The following is a 20,829-nucleotide window of genomic DNA, read 5'->3' on the forward strand; positions in this document are numbered from 1 at the left end:
AAGTTCAAATGAGCTTCTGTAACCCAGGGAGCTACCCAGCAGGTACCAAAAAAGTCCTAGGGTATGGACAAGGTGGGGTAATTCCCCTCTGAGACTTGATGCAAACCCTCTTTCAGTGACAGGTCTCCAGCTACACCAGAAAAAAGGCCTTTCATTTCAATCTGCCATCTGGGGATATTCAAGCTTTCCAGCATGGTAAAGGAAATGGTCAGGATGAATAGGAATAAGAAAAGAAAACTGCACAGAGGGATTCAGGAAAGTAAAATGGTACCTTCTCCACCTTTGGGCCTCTAAACAACTAAAGCCTTGTTTCAGTATGACTTTAATTTCATAGCCCTTGGTTTAGGTTCTACTCTTCTATACACTGCACATCCTAATAAAGCAGCCCCATTAGTAAACTACATTTATGCTAATGTACTCGCTTACAGTGATAATTATCACAGCCCTTAGCCCTGGTCCTTGCCAGTGTGAGCACGTCAGGAGGGGTTGGTATAGCATAATTATACAATTAGCCTTGTCATGGCAAGGAGCTCTGGGAATAGAGACATCTTGAAGCTTAAAATGTGGACAGCTGATAGATGACTGTCATTAAACTCCTTTGTTCACTCCACAATGGAATAATCATTGAGCTGCAGGGTAGTCTTCTTTAATGAAAAAGAAAGACCTTGAACCACAGCCACTATCCTCCACCTCTTCCCAACCTGTCCTGCCACCCCCAATTCCTCCCACTTCACACAGCTTCTCCTTCATCCCATCTGCAGCAAAACAACAAAAACTGTCTCTAACAAGTCATTCCTAATCTATCAAGTCCTGGTGGATGAGAAAGGCTCCTCACCTCACAGTATAGCCAAGGGAACCTCACTTGCCTCTGCCCCCTATGCTCAGAGCCTCCCTCCCTCCATACATGAGGAGAGCAGGCTTCTCAGTTGCATAAATCGACATAGATCCTTTGAATTCCACATGGCCTGTCAATTTACATCCAGTTGAGGAGCACTGCCCTGGGGAGTAATAAAATACATCTTTCTAAAAGGCCTGGCACGGATACAGGCTTTGGGAGCAGGCAGTGGACAAGCCCCTTTGCAGAATGGCACTGAGTCCAGTAACACGAACTAGCTAAAATGAAGGGAGTACAGGATGGCAGAAAGAAGCAGTACAAAGGCTTTGCAAAGTGCCATTAGCTTGATAGCTCACGGAGACTCCCAGCTGCAGATCTGCACTGCCTGCAGAGAATTCTTAGAGCAATGAGAAAAGGAGACTGAGGGGGCACCTTACTGTTCTCTACAGGTTGTAGTGAGGTGGAGATTAGTCTCTTCTAGGAAACAAGTGATAGGACAAGAGGAAACAGCCTCAAGTTGTGCCATGGGAGGTTTAGCTTGGATATTAGGGAAGTTTTCTTCACTGAAAGGGTTGTCAAGCATTGGAACAGGCTGCCCAGGGAATTGGTGGAGCCCCCACCCCTGGATGTATTAAAAGACCTGTAGATGTGGCACTCAGGGGACATGGTTGAGTGATGGACTTGGCAGTGTTTTACAATTGGACCTGATGATCTTAAAAGTCTTTTCTAACCTAAATGATTCTATGACTCCAAGTGTGGTGGAATAATACTCAACAGGACTGAAGATGTGCATCTGCTTCATTAAAATTCAATCCCCAAGTTCCTCTCTCTTTTTCTTTCCGAGACTGTTTTCAAACGTTGTTTTCCTGCATACCAGGATAACTGCTGCTGTGCAGGGCTTTAGTTAAGGTAATTTGAGAATTTTTTTATATTGAAAAGGTATAAAAAATAATCCCCTGAAGTACTTGATTTTCCTTCCATGACATTCCACTGTATCAACTTACTTCTGCTTTACCTTGTTAGTATTCTGAAGGGCTATGAATGAATTATTACATTTCAGAATGCAAAAACCAGGTCTGGCAGCCCCTGGGGGATACAGGGCAGAATAGAATGGGGCACTGGCTAAGACCCAGGAGAGCTGAGCTCTCCTTCACAGGCTATGGGATCACAGGGAAGCTGCTCTGTTTGTGGAAGACTGCTTCCCTTCTCACTCTTCCTCTACATTCTTCAGGGCAGGAAAAGTTCCTCTGCATTCAAACACTGCTCAGCAAAACTGCTGCAGATGTAAAGCAAATCAATAGCTGAAGAATAAAACCATAACTGTACCAAAAAAACCTCAAAACCAACACAGTAAAACAGCAGATGGGGCTGCCTGGGTTGAGTTTCCATGCTGAATTTAGCAGTTGCTGCATGCAGCATTATAGAAGCAAACATGCATTGCTGTACGCCCTTCAGAGAGAGGTTGGCAGCACAAAGCCCCATGAAAATAATTCCAGCAGGATCTAGGCTAATTTTTTCCACTAGAGTAACAGTGAGAGGTTATAGCCTCAAATACAGGTGCCTTACAGTTAATCTCACCTACCAGGAGAGTATAACCAACTCCTTCTGACTAGAATCCACAAGATGATTCTTCTTTTGAACACACTTCAATAAGAATGTCACCCCCACAACTCCAAGTTACCAGGGAGTGTGTCTGGGCAGCCCTTGCTGAGAGAAATTACATCAAACACATTGAAATGTCAATGCACAGTACTTTTTTTTTTTTTTTTGCTGCATGGGGACCTCAGAGCAGTTTCCAGTATCTGAAGGAGGTCTACAGTGATGCTGGAGAGGGACTCTTCATCAGGAACTGTAGTGATAGGACAAGGAGTAATGGGTTCAGACTTAAAAGAGGGTAGATTTAGGTTGGATATAAGGCAGAAGCTCTTCCCTGTGAGGGTGCTGAGGCGTTGGCACAGGGTGCCCACAGAAGCTGTGGCTGCCCCATCCCTGGCAGTGTTCAAGGCCAGGCTGGACACAGGGGCTTGGAGCCTAGTGGAAGGTGTCCCTGCCCATGGCAGGGGGTTGGAACTGGATGATTTTAAGGTCCTTTCCAGCCCAAACCATTCTGGGGTTCCATGATTGATACGTATCTGTCATACACCGGCTGACACAGGCATAATGCACTAATTGAGAATTCACTTCTAGGCTTGTGCTAACCTTAACAGAATTTGATTCTCAATCCATTCCTCAAGTAGCCAACACTATGGGCATCCACAAAGTACTACTCCATCCTTGCATACCCTAAGGCCACCAAGATAGTCACTGTGGCTCCTACTCTAGGAAGTATCTTGATACATGGGCATAGTTTACTGCTTTAACTGGACATCAAGCTCCACATAAAACTGCTGTGAACTCAGAACAAGAAGGTTAAACGTTCAGTCCCTAAGTGAGACAGTACCCATAGAAGCAAGACACAAGGAGATGCCTTGCATATTTGCAAAGCACAAGGGAAGAAGCCCCTTAGACGCAGCTGCTGTCTAACAACCCTGTTTTATGCAGAACGCTTGGGGGCTACTCTATTTTTATAACTTCTATCCATAAAAAAAGAAGCTACAGCTTCTGAAAGAAGAACACAATTACCCTACAACGACACAACAGTCAGAATAAATTCAACACAATCTGTATATGCAAAAAGAAAAGGCATCCAAGCTTCTTTCAATTGGCAGTAGATAATACTTAATAACTGCCCTATTGTCAACCTTCACAAATGATCTCCAGAGCCATATGCAGGTTGGCAGCCAGGCATAGAGCCTAACTACTTTATGCATCTAGTTGTACAGAAGTTGAGGCATATGGAAACGAACAGTCTGGCAGAACAAGTGAACTCTGAAGCAATGACTCTGATAAATAAATGCTTGCTAACTGGCAGATGGAGAAAAGCGCAGTAGGGAGGAACAGTATTGCAGCAGCAACTTGATTTTAAACCATTCGTAAAAATCAGCCTGAGCTTGGGCATGGAGACATTCTCCATTCCTTTGGTTCTTGTCAGGGAAAATTCTCACCCTAAAAAGAGGGAAGACGAGAATAGAAAGATGTATCCAACAGAAAATACCAGAAAGTGCTTCAGGGATCAGAGAACAGGACTGGGAGGTGACTGAACATTTTTGTCTCTTACTACATTGCTAATCATGGTTTTGGTAGCTTTCGGAAAGATACAACCAATCCTTACCTGCAATGTAGAAAAGCAAGATGTGGAGAGACATTCTCAAGCTGTATGGCAGATCCTGAAACATGAGCACAGTGGATACATGTACATGGGATACACAGACATTTCCCATGGTGAATGGAAACTCGTACTTGATGCAATAGCCACCTTCTGTACTCATTCCTCTGGAGACCAGTCTATTTGTAGGCAAATTGAATCTTTCCTATTTGCAGGCTGCAGACTGATTCCCAGTCACTGTTAAATGTGACAGATGAGTGGAAAACAAGTATTGCTGCTCCCCTGCTGCTAGCAGGGGACTAGCACGTTATTCCACTTTTTGTGATAAGGGGACTCCTTGTCTGGTGATCTCAAAGATTATTTTTCCTACAGTTCTGAAACATTTTCTTGTGTATTTCCTCTAACCCCAATTGACATTACAATCTGAGAGAGCACAAGGGAATAGGCATTCCTGTATCCCACCAGCAAGCACAGTACAATACAGGAAATTCTGTGCAATATTTGCATTACTTATACACTGTGTAGTGTGCACAGCCTCATATGCCCCTATCTCTCTCCTCTCTTCACTGATAGCCTCCTATATAATATGTAAGATATTACAGCTGCAGCCTGACAGGGAGGATTTCCAACACACAACTGTTACTGAAGGTCTCCAAAGATAAGAAGAAAATAAAAAGCATGTTTTTACTCTTTGGAGTCTAATCCCACACTAGGATTGCAGAAGGAGCGCAATGTACTTGCAAATGTTGACATGGTGCGCAAGTATTCATCACTTGTGGTGCCCTCCTCAAGTATAACAAGCCATCCCTACCACTACTGTGCACACTAAAGCAGCAAAATGCAGAACTCCCTGTCAGATGTGCACTGACTCTCTTAAGCCCAGTACCAACCACTGCAGGAAAAATAAGAGAAGTGAAAGACACATGAAGAAACCGAGGAGAAAATAACCCAGACAAACTGTGATGGCCCAGAGTTAAGAGGCCAGCCATGTGTACCAGTTACTGCACTTTTCAAGGAAACAGCCACTTGTTGCTGCCCCCATTATGAGTAGCCAACTGAACGAGCCTCATGCTGTAATGTGAGGCCAAAGCAAAATAAACCTCATGATTATTGTAATGCAGAAGATTAATTTAATTAAACTTCAATAAACTTCACTAAAATTCCCCTCGATAATACCCCACCTTTTGTTATAGAGAAACTCCCTTTCTCTTCCTGACACTTCATCAGTTAATATTACATGTATAATCTGACTTCGCTGTACTGCTTGGTTACCCACCATCTCAGAACTCAAATATCTGTAATACTTCATCTTCTCCTCCCACATCACACAGTGATCAAGAAAAGTGGCAGGCAATGATTTTCAAATCATTCTACCCAAATCCAATCCCCACATTACACTGAAACCACTTACAACGGAAATCAGTTTAGAACCTGTTTCACTTTGATAGGAATCATCATGGGGAAACCATGACCTGCCTTCCCCAGACCCTCCCACAGACCTGTCAGCTCTGTAAGCCTCTATTGTGGATCACTAAATCAGCTGCCCACATGAAGTCCACAGCAAAGTACGTCCAGCTATCAGTCCCATGAGTGAGTGGCCATATACATGCATGAAGTGAAAATAAAGGTGGGTTATCTTTTCACATATGCCACTGTGCAAACATATTGTAATAAATATTAGCAGCCACTATCAATCAAGAGAATGGAAACAGATGGGAAGGAGGTTGTGTTGAGAGAAAGGACTCAAACAGGAATATGTATTTTCTCCCCCACCTTCCTCAGTCTGGTAACAGCCCTAAATTAATCTTTGCACATCCCCAACAGGGTGTTCCAATGTTCCGTGCAGCTCTGGCTGCTTTACCACCACAGCACAGCAGAATCACAGATCTTAACACACCCACAAAATGCTGCAAAACATCAGAATGTGGGTTTGGGATTCCCCCCACCTCTTTTATGGATCAACCCCTCTACCCAGTATCATTTCATTTACTGTAACCTTCAGGCAGGTTTGACAATAGGTGTGGTCCTGGAAAGAAAATAGTCCCTATTAATGATGAAGCCCAACCCCCTCCTCTCCTTGAACAAAAAGTCAGGCCTGGATGAAAAACTATGGCTCTCTGCAATCCTATGTCTTGTTACTTTTTACAACTGATTGGCAGTAACTTGTGCTTACTACAACACAGAATACCTAAACGTACCTAAAACATAGATAAACCACCGTGCAAGGATTACATTAGGCCTGCATTCATGTTCTGCCTCAGCTGAAGCAGAGTCTGGATCTAAATGACAATAGTTTCACTCTTGCTCCCAAAACCCCAGAGGAAAGCAGAGAGCATTATATCATGGCAAGCAAAGCAGGATCCAGCCCTTGAGATTTCCCATTCTGCAGAGAGGAGTAGTATTACCCTCCAGCCTCAGCTGTTGTGATAGGTCTTAAACACTGCAGAACCATGATGGTTCCCAGAGGAGTGACATGAAATGAATATTTATCTTCCCAGCAGCATGGGGGCAGACAACTGATGGCATATCAGAATTTAACTGGCAATGCAGATTCAGAAAGGTTGAAAACTACGATCAGGTTAAATCAGTACCTATGAATAGTGAACAGCAGAAGAGGCTGAAACATCATTCTGTGCACAGGCACAGATGTCTAACAGGGCACTTCTTCCTCCACCCCCACAAGGACCCCCTACAGGTTATTTCAAGACCTACCCAACCTTCTTGGGAGGCAAACCATGCCTGAATACAACCCAGAGACAAAAACAAAAAAAACAAGCAACGTTTTTGTATCTTCTTTTTGTATGTCGTGTTTTCCAGTTAGGTATGTAACAGCATGAATTACATACCTTAGCTATTTGGACACACCAGTTTAGCAGGAGCTGGGAGCCAATATTATCCTTATGTTCATGAACGTAATCCAACAGGCAGCCATGAGGCATCAGCTGAGTGACGAGTTGAATAGTCGGGCTCAAGCAGACACCCAGGAGTCTCACCAGGTGTGGGTGGTCCATGCTGGCCATGATAAGAGCTTCCTGCAACAATAAAAGTGACCCAGTTACTTCAGTGTGCTGAAAGGCTCTAAGTGTAGACCATTTCCCATCACCAACAGAACATTTAAAGAGGATCAGCATCCCCTTGAATATATTTTCCCAACTTGTGATCAATCCACTAGGCATCAGGGTTTTTTTTTATGCAAGCAAACTATGCCACTTGTCCACTTGTATATAGCAAAAAAGGCCAGTTAGGCCTCATTTGGCTAGATATTTGAATAAACTGTGCTAAAATGCTTTAGTGGATCACAGATTTTATGCTTCATATTTTATAGGCTTAAGCAAGTAACATTTATATATCAACTGAAGCTTTCCCAAAGTTCAACCTGCAAAGGGTTAAGAATCAGGTTTAGTGTGAACTTTTCAAATGTGTCTGATGCTCGTAAGTCCTATTCAAAGTCAGTAGATTCGTTAAGCCCTCAGATATGACCTGAAAACTAGTGATTGTGATAGTCCAATAGTAGCCCAGTGGCAGCAGAGTCCTACCTGTCTCCTGTTGCCTCAAGTAGACTACTACAGAAAGCAGCAGCTCTCTAATCTGAGCCTCTTAGCTCAGATTCTCATTCTTCCAAAGTCTTCTCCCAATAGATGAGTTATTTCTGGTTTTACCATGCTTCAGCTTCCCACAGACCAAACGGGAAATAATAATCCTTTCTTTCTTCTACACTTCATTTCTCAGATTCTAAGTTTTCAGAGATTTTCAGCTAGCGAGCTAACTGTCCAATACTAAGGACCAGAGGACTTCATCTTGGCTATGCTATGCGGCCCTAAAGTTCACACCACTGACAAAGAGCACAGGAGCACTCTATAACAAACCCTGCATACCTGTTTCTTGGAGGTAATGCTGCCATCTCAAACAAGGTAGAGAGAAAGCTTTTCCCTCTTTCACCGAGTCCTCCATTTCAAGACCACTTCATTATGGCAATGGAACAATGAAAACTGAGATGAAACTGCGGCTTTGTAAAGCTATTTTGGTTCTCTTTCTTTCTCTAAACCCCCCATGCGACAGCTTTCTGACAACTTAAAAGAATAACAGCTGTAATAGTGCCAAAGGAAGAAAAAAAAGGATGAGAAAAAGTTGGCATCAGAGCAACGTAGCATACCCCCAACTCATCGAAGTTTGGGGGTTATTTCCTTCCCTATATTAAGGCAAAAAAAAATGTCCTGGCAAGTAGGCTGAGTTTGTATTAAAGGAAATTGCTCATCATAGTACAAAGAATATTTGAAACCAAATTGCAGAGTATTTGCATAATAGTTCTCTCTTTCTTTCCCTCTCTATTTTTTTTTTTTTTAATGAAAAGATGAACAAGACACTAATTGTAGGGTTCCCCCCCAGTAAGAAAAGAGCAGATGGCCTCCACTGGGGGAGCGTCTCCTTCCTTTTTCTTCCTAAATGTATGTGAAGAAATAAAATCAATACATGAATAAAAAGGGGCTATTTGATGTGATGGCTGAAGGAGGAGCTCCAAGGAAGATTCCAAGCAACAAATCAGAAAAGGGATCCGAATTCCAGCAGTCTTACTCACATTCCAATTAATACAGGTCTCTCTCATGCACCTCACATGTACAGGGTCTCCTTGAAACAATTTTAGCCTCTCTCCTGCTGTCACTAGAAAATGTCACTGAAGGCCACCAGAATAAATACCTGTTGACAGCTGCATTATCCAGTTTCAGAGTGCAAAATTACTCTGCCTCCTGTTTGCTTTTTATCCCACACATTTTTTCTCCTACAAATGCAAAAGGGAACAGTACTTGTTGCCCTTTCCCTCCCTGAGTAAAGGTAAGACTTCCTGCAGGAAATCGGAGCAGGAGGGCTTTTCTCTATAATGAGACTGATCAGAATATAGGCAACAATACATCCTGAGGGACTAGACGGAAAGCTTTGCAGCACGTGCTCCATTAATCTCCAGCTACTTACTATTTACAAGTCTATCTGAGTCCAACAACAAAAGCAAGCAGTGCCATTTGCCTCTGTCCTGGGTTTAGCAGTAGCAGTCAGTTTTTCTCCTTCTTAGTAGCTGGTGCACAGCTGTGTTTTGACTTTTAGCCTGGGCAGAGAGCTGATAACACCGATGTTTTCAGTTGTTGCTAAGTAATGTTTACCCTGACTAAGGACTTTGTGAATCTCACGCTCTGCCAGGGACAAGGGGAGGCCAGGAGGAAGCAGAGACAGGACACCTGACCCAAGCTAACCAAAGAGGTATTCCATACCACAGCAAGTCATGCCCAGGGAGGTAACTGGGAGTTACATGGAAGGGCACGGGCTCTCTTCAGGGGGGTCGAACTCATTCGGCGGTGGTATCGTATTCTCTTCTCTTGTTATTTTCTCTTATCATTATTATCATTGGTGGTAGCAGTAGTGATTTGTGTTATACCTTAGTTACTGGGCTGCTCTTATCTCAGTCTGTGGGAGTTACATTCTCTCAATTCTACTCTCCATCCCTCTGGAAGCAGGGGGGATGGGGGGAAGGAAAGAAAAGAAAGAGGGAGAAAAAAAAAAAGGGGGGGTGGAGTGAGTGGACGAGCTGTGTGGCTCGGTTTGAACCACGACAGCCTCATGCTGCTGTTATAGGAAAGCACATATTCTTCTAACAGTTTTGGGCAATGGTTCCAGAAAATACCAAAAATGTTGTTAATATTATAGACTACTCTGCAACGAATTGAGATACACAACAGAGAACAAGGAAGCCTTCATTATAAGTCACTAATGGATACTAATTTAGCATGAATCCTGGCTTCATACAGTTATTCTCATTAGTAATATGTATTGTTATTTTTATTGCACTTGCATCTACAGGAGAACCAAATTCAGGGGCATGTCTATCTGGCATAGCACAGAAACAAAGTAAACGAAATTGCAATTGTTCTGCTACAGCCTTATTACACAAAACAGACAAACAACAGCAAAAGAAACATTATGACTTTGCAGCAGCTCAAAAATCTCTTCAGCAAATACAAACACAAGTCCCTGTTTTAAGCCCTAGCTGGACATGAAGGACCCTGGAGCTCCAGTCTTCATGGCACTCGGGCACTCCACAGCCTGGTTCCCAATTACATTTTGTAGAACATTTAATCAGGTAAGGCACCAAAACTCACAGACTTGGCTCTCTGACACTGGCATCCTTCAAAACCACCCTCTGCAATTCCCTACATCTTTTGGGTGCCTCACAGCTGCAGATCTTGTCTCTACTGGCACAAATACACAGGTGATTTTGAAATTGTGCCTATTCTGATTTAGAGGAGAGGAAACTGAGTTACAGAAAAGCACAATCTATCCACAGTCACACAGGAAGTCTCAAGCAGAGGTAGGAACTGTGCCCCAAATCATTTCATCTTTCTCTCCAGTCCTTTGAAGGCTGAAATAAGAAAGGGAAAGAGGAGAGAGAAATTATTAAGATACGGTATTTTCTCTATCCCTTGGGAGACCTTGTAACATCATGTGCTCACACTAGCATGTGAGAAAGGACAGGAGTGGTGACAGTTTTGAAAGGCTCCTGTTGGACATCAGACACCTTCCTTTATTGATCTGCAGCAGCAACAAGTCTTACCACAAGAGTAACTCACCAGCCAAATCAAATCCCTTCCTGGAGTTTCTTTATGCTGTTGCTATTCAGGTATTAAATATCACAGCAGTGTGTGGCAGCCATACACAGGGCAGCTATAAACCAGTCAGCTTAGGCACAGGTAGCAACTGTGGACCTCAGCTTGCCCTTACCTCTAGGACTTATTTTGCAGCCTATGGTGAACCTTGACCAGCTGAGGCTAGGATACTACAGGATCTCAACGGAGTTACTTAAAACCAAGGCTGCATACGTACATTCCATACACAGCAGTGCTTACGGTGTTAATTTCCTAGGGGAAGGCTGGTAAAGAAAGGCCTTGATGCAGAAGGCAGCTAATGCCACAGGTAGCTTGGCAGGGCCATTGTTGTGTCCCCCCAGTGTCACCATAGAGAGAATAGCAAGTGACTTTAATTGGGCCTCCCATGTTTGACTCATTATTATACTTCCCAGACATGCCATTTTGCATAAAGAAATCATGCCACATTGATCATTCCTCTTTGCTGTCCCTTTTGAGTGTAGCTGAGTTATTGCCACATTAAGCTCAACTCAAGTGAGTTACACAACCCGGTATTAAACAAGAGGTAAATGTTACTCCAATGCTTTACGCTGATCCATGGTGCACATTTAGTAACACAGTAGCATACTCAAGAGGAAGGGGGAGTTCACAGATCCCATTCAGACATCACCAGACCTGGGACTCTGGTTTCTGTCAGCACAGCTCTATCAATGGGGGTCTGAGGAGGTACAATTGCTATCCCCACAGCGAGAGGCCAGAAGAAGCCCTCAGACTGCCAAAACATGCTTAGACAGAGCTTACTTAACTCACGAGAGCTGTCTGCCACTGTGATGATACAATGCAGGGTTGCATGCAGCTAAAAGCACTTGCCAACACAGATGATGAAGGGAACTAACCACTCGCTTCTCACAGGTCACTTAAGTCGCCTTCATTCCTTAAACAGCTTTGAAAATCCTGCCTGTTTCCTGATTTATCCATAACCTGCAGTCATGTTTGAAATACTTTTAATTCGACTGCTAATTCTGAAAAGTAACTCAAACTCCAACTAAAGCAGGATTTACATTTCAGCCTTACAGGGTGAGGAAGAAAAAACAGTTCTTATGACTAAGAAGGAAAGGGTGCTCTGAGTATCACCTGCAGCACACCTTATGAGATGATATTTAACTTCTCCCTTTCCTACCTTGGTGCGTTATTGCTGACAATTATAACTGACAGCTGAACATAAATATTAGCCAGCCCGATCATAGGATCATAGAATCATAGAATGGTGTAGTGTGAAACATCCTTGCTCATGGAAGCAGATTGGAACTGGATGACCTTAAGGTCCTCTCCAACCCAACCCAGTCTGTGATTCTATGCTAGAGATAACTCTGAGACCCCTGAGGTCCTGGAACCAGGCAGATCTAACAGTGGGCCATCACCCTGCTGAGTCCACAGCCATGCTCTAAAGAAAATCTGAGCATCAATACAGATTAAGAGACCCTTCCTCAGGTGCCTAAGAAGGCTCTGAAACACGTTAACAGGTTGTGTCATTAAAGAGTCCTGCCCTGTGTGGTGGATCCCAGTGGCTTCTAAGACAGGGCTTGATAACTTCATCTTCTTGATGCTGAACACTTCACCTAGCAAAAGAATTAGCATTTGAAGCAATATTGATGATGTTCTTATATTAGATTTAAATATCTGGCAGACGGAGAAGATATTCCTTTTGAAGACTTGTTCATTAACACTTGAGCTTCCTGAGCACCATGACCATACCACACAGAGCACCAGGAGAAGCTAACTTACAGATAGCCAATGTTCCCTTTTAGTGCTTTATATACATGTGTTATCCTGCAGAGCAAGGGCAGGAGAAACATGACAGACCTGCTGCCCCAATTCAGCAAGTTGAGGGTCAATGTCACTGCTCCAAATGAACATACATAACCAAATAAAGAGTTCAGTAAGCAGGGACAAAGTCTGAAAAATCTTTGGTTTCCTTACCTTCTAACTATATATAAATTAGCCATAATTATTATATAATTATATAATATATATAATTATTATATAATTAACTCTGTAAAATGCCCTCAAACAATACAAAACAAGCCAGAAAAGCACAGTCCTTCTGTTTTTCCTAATCATTGCAGAGTAAATAAATGTACTTAAAAGCTGACTTCATACTGTGCAGTGCATTTTCCTGAAAGCAAGGGCTGTGCAGTGCTAACAGGAGATACTACAGCAAATACACTGCTTTTTACATCAGTCTTACAGCGTTTCTGATGGCCAAGTCAAACACCTGTCTGGAATGCAGGCCTGGCCCAATTCAGTGCAGATCCAATGGCAGCCCAACATATTTTCAATGCCTTTTATTTGAGAGGTCTTGAACATCTTCTAGGTTACAGCTGACTTAGCCTATGCAGTTTGCACAAGTACTTAAGCTGAAAGACAGCACACCGTATACGCATAGCCACATCCATCATATGACAATGATTGCTACTGGTCTATTTCCCCTGTATTTCCTATGCAAGATTCTGTTTTCATTTGCTTTACAGCATTGCTGCAGTTTCTCACCACTTGGGCAGATACTCTCTGGAAAGCTTCTGTTGAAATGTCTCAGCCATTTCTGAAAATGAAAGATGCAGTCATAGAGACCAACAGGATATCAGAGCCCATAGTGGGATAGTAGCAACAGTGGGACAGTAACTGCACTAACTGCCACAGCTGCATTTCCATGAACTGTTGTATACTCATTCGGAGCAGACAAATTGGGGAGGGGAGGGAAGGGGAAGTCTCTGGCTGAGCCACTGCTAAGTGGGTGCACAGCCTTTTCTGGAGGCGGTGTGTGTCTTCAAATGTGCTGCATTTCTCAGAGCAGACATACCCTCCGAGACCCGTTTGCTTGTCACAGCACTTGCACACAGCACAGAGGGTATGTAGTCTTACTGACTCAACACTGCAGAGGCTCAGGCTGCACACTTGACACTTAATTCAAATGCATGCGATTGCCCCATGTGATTCAAATTCCACTTTCCTCCAAACACTTAGATGAAACTATCCCAATTCAGGGATCTGAAAGCTCTCCCTCTTGCGGGTGATGCTTACGAACTGCTGGGTCAACATTCTGTGCCTACCTTAGAGAAGCAGTAGGTCCTACCAATGCAGGAATAGATACCTTCATGTGCTTATAGAAGTGAATCTGTCTCTATATCTTGAAGTAACACAAAGTAAAACCAAACAAAAAACAGTATCATAATCCCTGTCCTGCAAACACTGAGGGCATGGGCAATCATCTGACTCCATCGGGGCTCAAGTGCTTATAGTTAGGCGTAGGAGAAGCATTTCTGTATAACTCGCACACCATATGCTCCTTATTTCTTCCTGCTGACTTTGTACCAAGTAAATCTCCCAATTCATCAGAGACCATGTTAGGCAGCTGAGGAGGAATCTCAAGTCTAAAGGAACAGACCTCTACGCACAAGCAGCAAAGTGAAGATCTTCCATCAAACATCCAAGTCAGGAGACAACTCCCACCAGCCTGCCTGTGAATTCTGACTGAAAACATCGAGTCTCATGATGAGAAAGCACAATCTAGCCCATTTCCAGTTCACTTTCATGCATAAATGGTCAAGAGTTCAGGGCCTCAGCAACCAGAAATGTTTCCATTGAAAGACGTCAGGAGAAGTAACAGTGGGTTTCAGACTGGCCACTTTGCAGAGCGGATTCAAGTGCTTTAACAGTGTGCACAAATCTTGGTAAAAAGTGTTCTATCATATTGTGACAAATGTTTAACTTACAGTTTGTGACATGCGTCATTATTTCAGAATACTCTGTCAGAAGTGATTTGTTTCTTACTGTTTTCATGTAACTAGCGAAGATATCTGAAGTCTTAAATGTACAATCTAATAGAGCAATCCTTTCAAACAGACCTTACCACTGACCAGCGTATAAACATGTTCAGCCTTAGCTGCAGATTCCTTTCAGGAGGAGGGAATTATTGCTTTGGTTTCTGATTTAAGTTGAGAGACGGCAAGGGCTCGAGAGTGAGTGATAGAGGGGGGAAAGAAAAATCCATCAAGATCTCACTCCTTTCTGAGGAGTCTTGGGACATTGCTTTGAAATTTTCTGGTTATCACTGAAAAGCTTTACTTTATAATCACGCACTCGAAGCTCCCTCTTCCTTCAAGATCAATTTAAAGGGATAGCATCCGACTGAAACATAATTTCATCAAATGTACCATCAACGTTAAAAGTTGCTTTAATCAAAGATACGTTTTGTGCATAACCCAGGTATTTCAACTCCCACAACTGAGAATTCAAAGTAGATTCATCTCCATGTTTCCCTCATCTGTATTCAGCTGCGTAAGAGCATCACACTCAGGACTCAAATACTGCAAAGGGACCATGATATTTAAACAAAATAAAAGTTTCACTGGACTGTTTGGTTCACTGTTAGATTTATTTTTTAACAAGCTAGTGTCAATGAACCACAAAGTCATCAAAAGCTGCCACACATTTCCTGTAGTACATATCTTTCTTCCTTTCAGTATCACTCTGCCTACTACTTTCTTCTGAGTTTCTACAGCTCTTCCTCCACCGTTCTCTACTTTTTATCATCTCATTGACCTACTCTTCTCCCAAAGATAAAATTAAAAACCTCTGTAAAATATGACACCACCACTGACACCACCAAAATTCATACACCTCCCATCTACATCATCTCTTCCAAGTGCTGTGGGGCTGAGCTCTGCCCTGTGCTTCACCTGCCATGTCAGAACCTCCATTCTGGACGAGTCCTTCTCCATCCAGTGATGTGGTCCTTACCCCTGCTGCTGGGTAGGTCTTGACCAGCCTCAGGACACTGCTAGAATAGCAGATATAGGGAGCACAGGGTGCACGTGGCAGGACTGTGGTAGCAGAGGTGCTGCAGAAGGAAGAGGCTGAATAGTATAGAGCTGCTGCAGGCAGCAATCAGCCAGGAACAGCTGACTGGAGTAGGGCCAGGCAAAGGGGAAGAAAGGTGTTTTTTTTTCACAGACATTCTAATGTGGGATTGTGTTTTTCTGTTTGCCGAGTTAGCTATTAAATGTTTATGCTAATTGGCAATAAATTCAACTCCCCAAGTCAAGTCTGTTTTGCCTGTGACAGTTATCAGCGACCAATTTCCCTATCCGTATTTTGAAGCAGGATTTTCTCCTGTTCTTCCTGTTTTCTCCCCAGTCCTGCTGGGGCTGGGTGGGATGAGCAAGTGGCTGCAAGCCAGGATGGCTCTTCCATCCCCTTCCATGGCCACCTATGGGATGATGCCCACGCAGTTCAGCACCCTGGCTCTGAAAAACAGCCAGAATTTAGGAAGTCAGTGCAAAGGAGAACAAAGGCAGCCCACTTCCCTCGCCTCTCTACAGATACATTTCTAGGAAGGGGCAAAAGGAGAGGGGGATGGCGTATGGTGGTTCTTATAAACCTTAAAGACTGGTAGCTTGTCTTATGCTTGAATCATAAGGTTTCATATCCATCCCTAATATTTGAGTATGTCCTACTGTCAGGGCAATACATACATATATAACAATATAATAATACTGATTTTTTTTTCATGTTTATAAAATCTTGGCATCTGCAATAACCCCCACATCAAATACTGACTGATCTGCGATGTGTAGCCATGTTCAGGTCCAGATTGCTGTCAGGGTGAGCTAAACAACTCCAGGAACAAACCTGCATGAATGAGTGGCCAACTGTCTGCTTCCAATACAAAAGCCTCAGATAAATCAATAAATACAACTGTATTTATTAGTTTGTCTTTGTGGTTGTGTAGAAACTTGTAAAGACAAGATCTCACTGAAGTAGGAAGTCAAGAACATAAACTCATGGACAAGCACCACTTAAACTTGCAGTATTGCAGGAGGGAATGCTGTTTCATAAACAATCTGCAATTTCAGAGTGGCAAAATAGGCAAAAATAATAATTTATGTTATACTTTTGTTCTCTTTTGAGAATTACCACAGTCATCCCAGGAACATTTAACTATGCTGGTATGATGGCATGGTATCAAGATCTAGAACTTCTGAAGGTCTATTCAACTAAAAGGACTGGACAAGGCAAAACCCAAATGTCTTTTGCTAGCATTTCCTACAGCAAACTTCGATAAACCTGACTAGGGGGAATCTGCTTTTCAACAGCCACTGATCTAGGAAAGAGAGCAAAAAAGGCTCCAAGTGACACTTCCAGGGAAACTTCAGGCAAAGGAAGCACAATCAGAGAACCTGGAACCCCTGACTACATAAGCAGAGTGAGCGTCACTCACTTTTCCAGCACCAGCTCAACTGCAGGCCAGAGGGCTGATCTGCAGTTTTAGTTGAGCTAGAAACTTGTCTATGTTGACAAAGTGTAGTTTAAGACACTTTCTGGAGCCCTGGGACACTTTGAGAGCTTGCCAAGCTGTCACTACCATGACATCAATAACTCTAGGTAGTCTAGAGTTTCACTCGGATCTATGTTCTCATATGGATGACAGCACTGTCAAGAATGTAAATTGTGCTCTCACCTGATAGATTAGTCACAGAGGAACCAGAAGCACCTCTCTGCTCTGCTTAAAATCAGGCAGAACACAGCATTTAGCCCCTCAGACAAGACACAGCACTGGAAAACATTCCCCATCCTGTACTCAGCTAAAGCCAAAGTGCTCAGTCCCCCAACTCCTTCTGCCTGCTGTCCACAACTTAATCACACATGAAAATGTGTAATACTGCGATTTGGATTTGACAGCATTCCTGCCTAATAAACAGAGTCTGACTTGTGAAACAACCAATGGCTTCAAAACAGAAACCCACCAGAGCTCATTCAGAAAATGACAAAACAGGTATTTCAATCACTATCATATTTCTAAAACATCTCCTAGCTGAGGAATTCACTGGAATTTATCTCCTGCTGAAAAGCTTCAGCAGAAGCTCATCCTTTTCATTCCTGCAAATTAATGTATTTTACCAAGAAATATCTGTTCAATATCTTGCCAAGAAAACATTTAACCAAGGAAAAACACTTTCTTTCCTCATTTCAAACCCCGTTTCTTTCCAAACACTTTCATTACTAACATAACTTCTCAGAGGACTTCTATTTTCAGGAGGTGACTGTAGCCATTGACCTAAACCAACACTTCATTTTAAAGAACAATTTGCTTGGCGTTAGAAAACATACAAAGAGCTAAATCTTGCTTTTATATACACATACAAATGATCCCACTGAACTCCATCGAAAGACACTGCTTGCCCACCAGACATCCTCAATCCTGGGAACATTGCGTAATAGATTCAATCTGGTGGTTGCTTATCCACTGACATTACCTCCACCCAGTAAATTGAAGCCTGGGGAACTGTTCCATGTTCTACTTTATTGAGGTCTTACATATCCATCACATAAACTCTTATTTAACTTGGCTATGTCCTACCTTTGCATTGGTAGTGTAATAGAATTTACCTATGCAAGTGGATCAAGGAATGCCTCTGAAGCTCATACTGAGCAAATACAACACAGCTGCAATTTCTCAGCATAGCTCAAAAATCTACATAGCTGTATTTGCTTAAACATTTTTACGTCTTTTATCATGTAAAGCATTAAGATAACAACAGGCCCTGGTCTCTCTGAAACTCATGCAGTTGTATTTTGCACAGTGTATATTTGTCCACGTAATCAAAAACCTGATATTCTGTATAAAGCAGAAATCTTCAGGACACAATTGTAATCACATTGTAAGTAACCAAGAGGTAAGCCTATCTATTCTCTCTCTTCTGTTGCTAATATGCAATTTGCCATCTCTCAAGTGTCATTCAGCTTCTTTAAAATATCTAACTTTGGGGAAAGCACTGACTGCTAACAAGAGGTATTTGAAAAGAACACTGGAGACGTGTTATTGGTAAGACACAGTTTTGTCTGAAAACAAACCTCATACGGTATCTGCTTTTGGAGTGCAAACACTCCAAGCCAATTCAAAACCAGAATATGACTCAAAGTAACAATTAATAAAAAACGCAATAAACAATTAGCTTACAGGTGATGAAATCTGTGTTGCTATTCACATTCTATTCCCACCTAGAAGTGGGTATATTAAAAATGGACAATGTGTGTATTTGTATGTATAAAACAGTGTTGGATTGGTTTTCCTCACTACAACACAAACCCCCTTGATATCTCTTAAGCTGACTCGGCACTTTGGCAGTTTAAACCCAAGTATGACAAATATGATGCCTTGATCCTCCAGGGCCCTTTGCTCTTGCTCACTTTGTGCATTGTTGCTGATCTGTGAGTTGCAGCATGTGCTGGAGCTCGCACACAGCCCCATCAGTCTCCTTTCATGAAAAAACTGGGATGTAATAGCCTATCCATCTGGCACTGAACTAAATCACAGACAAGTGTACTTCAGAAATGATTACCCAGCATATACATGCAGTTTTACAGCTGACTTAAATATCGAGACATTTCTTCTTCAGTCTTCTCCTGAAACCTCATTAGGTTCACCATTAACATCGAACTAGTGATGGCTTGTTTGGGATGCATTACAGTTAAGCCTGTGGAAACAGTACCTCTTTTTTATTAACAGAGGTCCCATAAAAACCTGCATTTTTTATCAGTGTGGCAACATTCTGGCATAAGCACTGCCCTTTAGGAACTTAAACATTAATGTATGCCTGTTTTCTATTGCTAATGTGAGCTAGGGGCACAAAGCAAAAACACAAAGCAATATGAAGTTTCTTAAATACAGGCTTCTTGAATTCAGTTTCTTTTAGTGGTTAGTCAGCAGTAGTGGCCCAATTCTGTGTGCCCAAGTCTGCTATAAAACTGGATATCTGTGTCAGCTTCTTCTCATAACATACCAAGCATTATTCAATAATCCCATCTTCCATCTTCCCAAGTTTTGTCAGTTTCATTTCTGCATTTTGCATCTGAATGTCAGAAAGACTCTGCAAAGAATTCCAGTATCCCAGTCACTTTGCTGACATTTAAGGAAGGCTGTTTCTTATTGTGTGTAATTACAAGCCCATCAGCTATAATCTCCATTGTTGCACTCCAGCAGGATCTGTTCCAGCACAGGTAACATCTCCCCCTCTGCCTTAAATCACACCATCCACTGGTTTTGCCCAGGAGAAGACAGGTACCTGCAGGCACTATCATGTTGGAAGGTGAATTCCCCAAATTACAGTATCCAGTAGAATTTTTTACTGAAGTGTGTAAGATTGCTCTCCTAAAGGCCCACATCCAGATACAAAGCATTGAAGTCCTGGGAAAGTAAAAATCTGGAGGAAAGCATTCCTGCTCAGATCCAGACCTAAATATATAGTATAGGGTGGCAACATGAAGCACAATGCCAAGAACTAGAGACCCATGGGATCATAAGCAACAGAAAACTCATAATGGAAATACAAATCCCAAGAGTTTGTGATTAAGTCTCCCACTTGAACTCTCCTGTAACACTCTTAGCACTGCTTCTCTGCCTAACCTTCTTTTTTTTTTTGTATTCCTATCTTTTGCCTGTTCGATTTCCCAGGAAAAAGGAGCAACTACAGGATCCTGACCCTCATAACAATAACACACACAGAGAAGCAAATAACTTCATGTTTCAGTAACAAAGCTCAAATGTACACTCCAAAGCAACAGGCATCAACCATGTTATTGGTGTACCTCATACCTTTAAAAAGAAGTCATGATATAAGATGCCATTTTGAACTGTTTCCTCCATAGGCACACAAACACATTTTACAGCCAAAACTACATCTTGAGTTGGATTAGGATTTTTAGTGGTTTCCATTAATCCCCAGCTATGTTTTCCAGTGAATAAACTAACACTCCTTCCCAATCTCCCCACTAACAGCTTTACCGAACCTTACGCAGGGTTTCCAAGTCACAATGCAATACGAACTCTCAGATTTTCTGCCACTGCCATCAACAGAAAGCTTCTCAATATACTTCTGAACTCATTTAGGAATACCTTATACCAGCAGTCACTCACTAAAGCACATGATTCTCCCTTAAACCTGTGGCAGACTTGGAAGAACGATTCCAGAGGTAAAGTCCTGGCTCTGCAGAATTCACAGCTCCCATTGATTTCAATGGGGCTCAGATTTCCCCATCACCAGCAGCAGGCAAACTCTCTTTCCCTCACTTCCAGTTTGGTGTTATGGCTGCAGAATTGT

The 20,829-nt window shown here is 42.5% G+C and overlaps 1 protein-coding gene across 1 annotated transcript in view; it reads right to left on the reverse strand.

The window, feature by feature from the left end:
- The window catches only part of ERBB4 (erb-b2 receptor tyrosine kinase 4), a 637,594-nt gene that overhangs the window by 105,359 nt on the left and 511,406 nt on the right, over positions 1–20,829 (reverse strand). The window contains exon 20 of the mRNA XM_065669823.1: positions 6,887–7,072. Coding sequence (XP_065525895.1) covers positions 6,887–7,072 — 186 coding nt within the window. The remainder of the gene's footprint in view (positions 1–6,886; positions 7,073–20,829) is intronic.

The sequence above is a fragment of the Lathamus discolor genome, chromosome 3, assembly GCF_037157495.1.
Source record: "Lathamus discolor isolate bLatDis1 chromosome 3, bLatDis1.hap1, whole genome shotgun sequence".
NCBI classification, from domain to species: domain Eukaryota; kingdom Metazoa; phylum Chordata; class Aves; order Psittaciformes; family Psittacidae; genus Lathamus; species Lathamus discolor.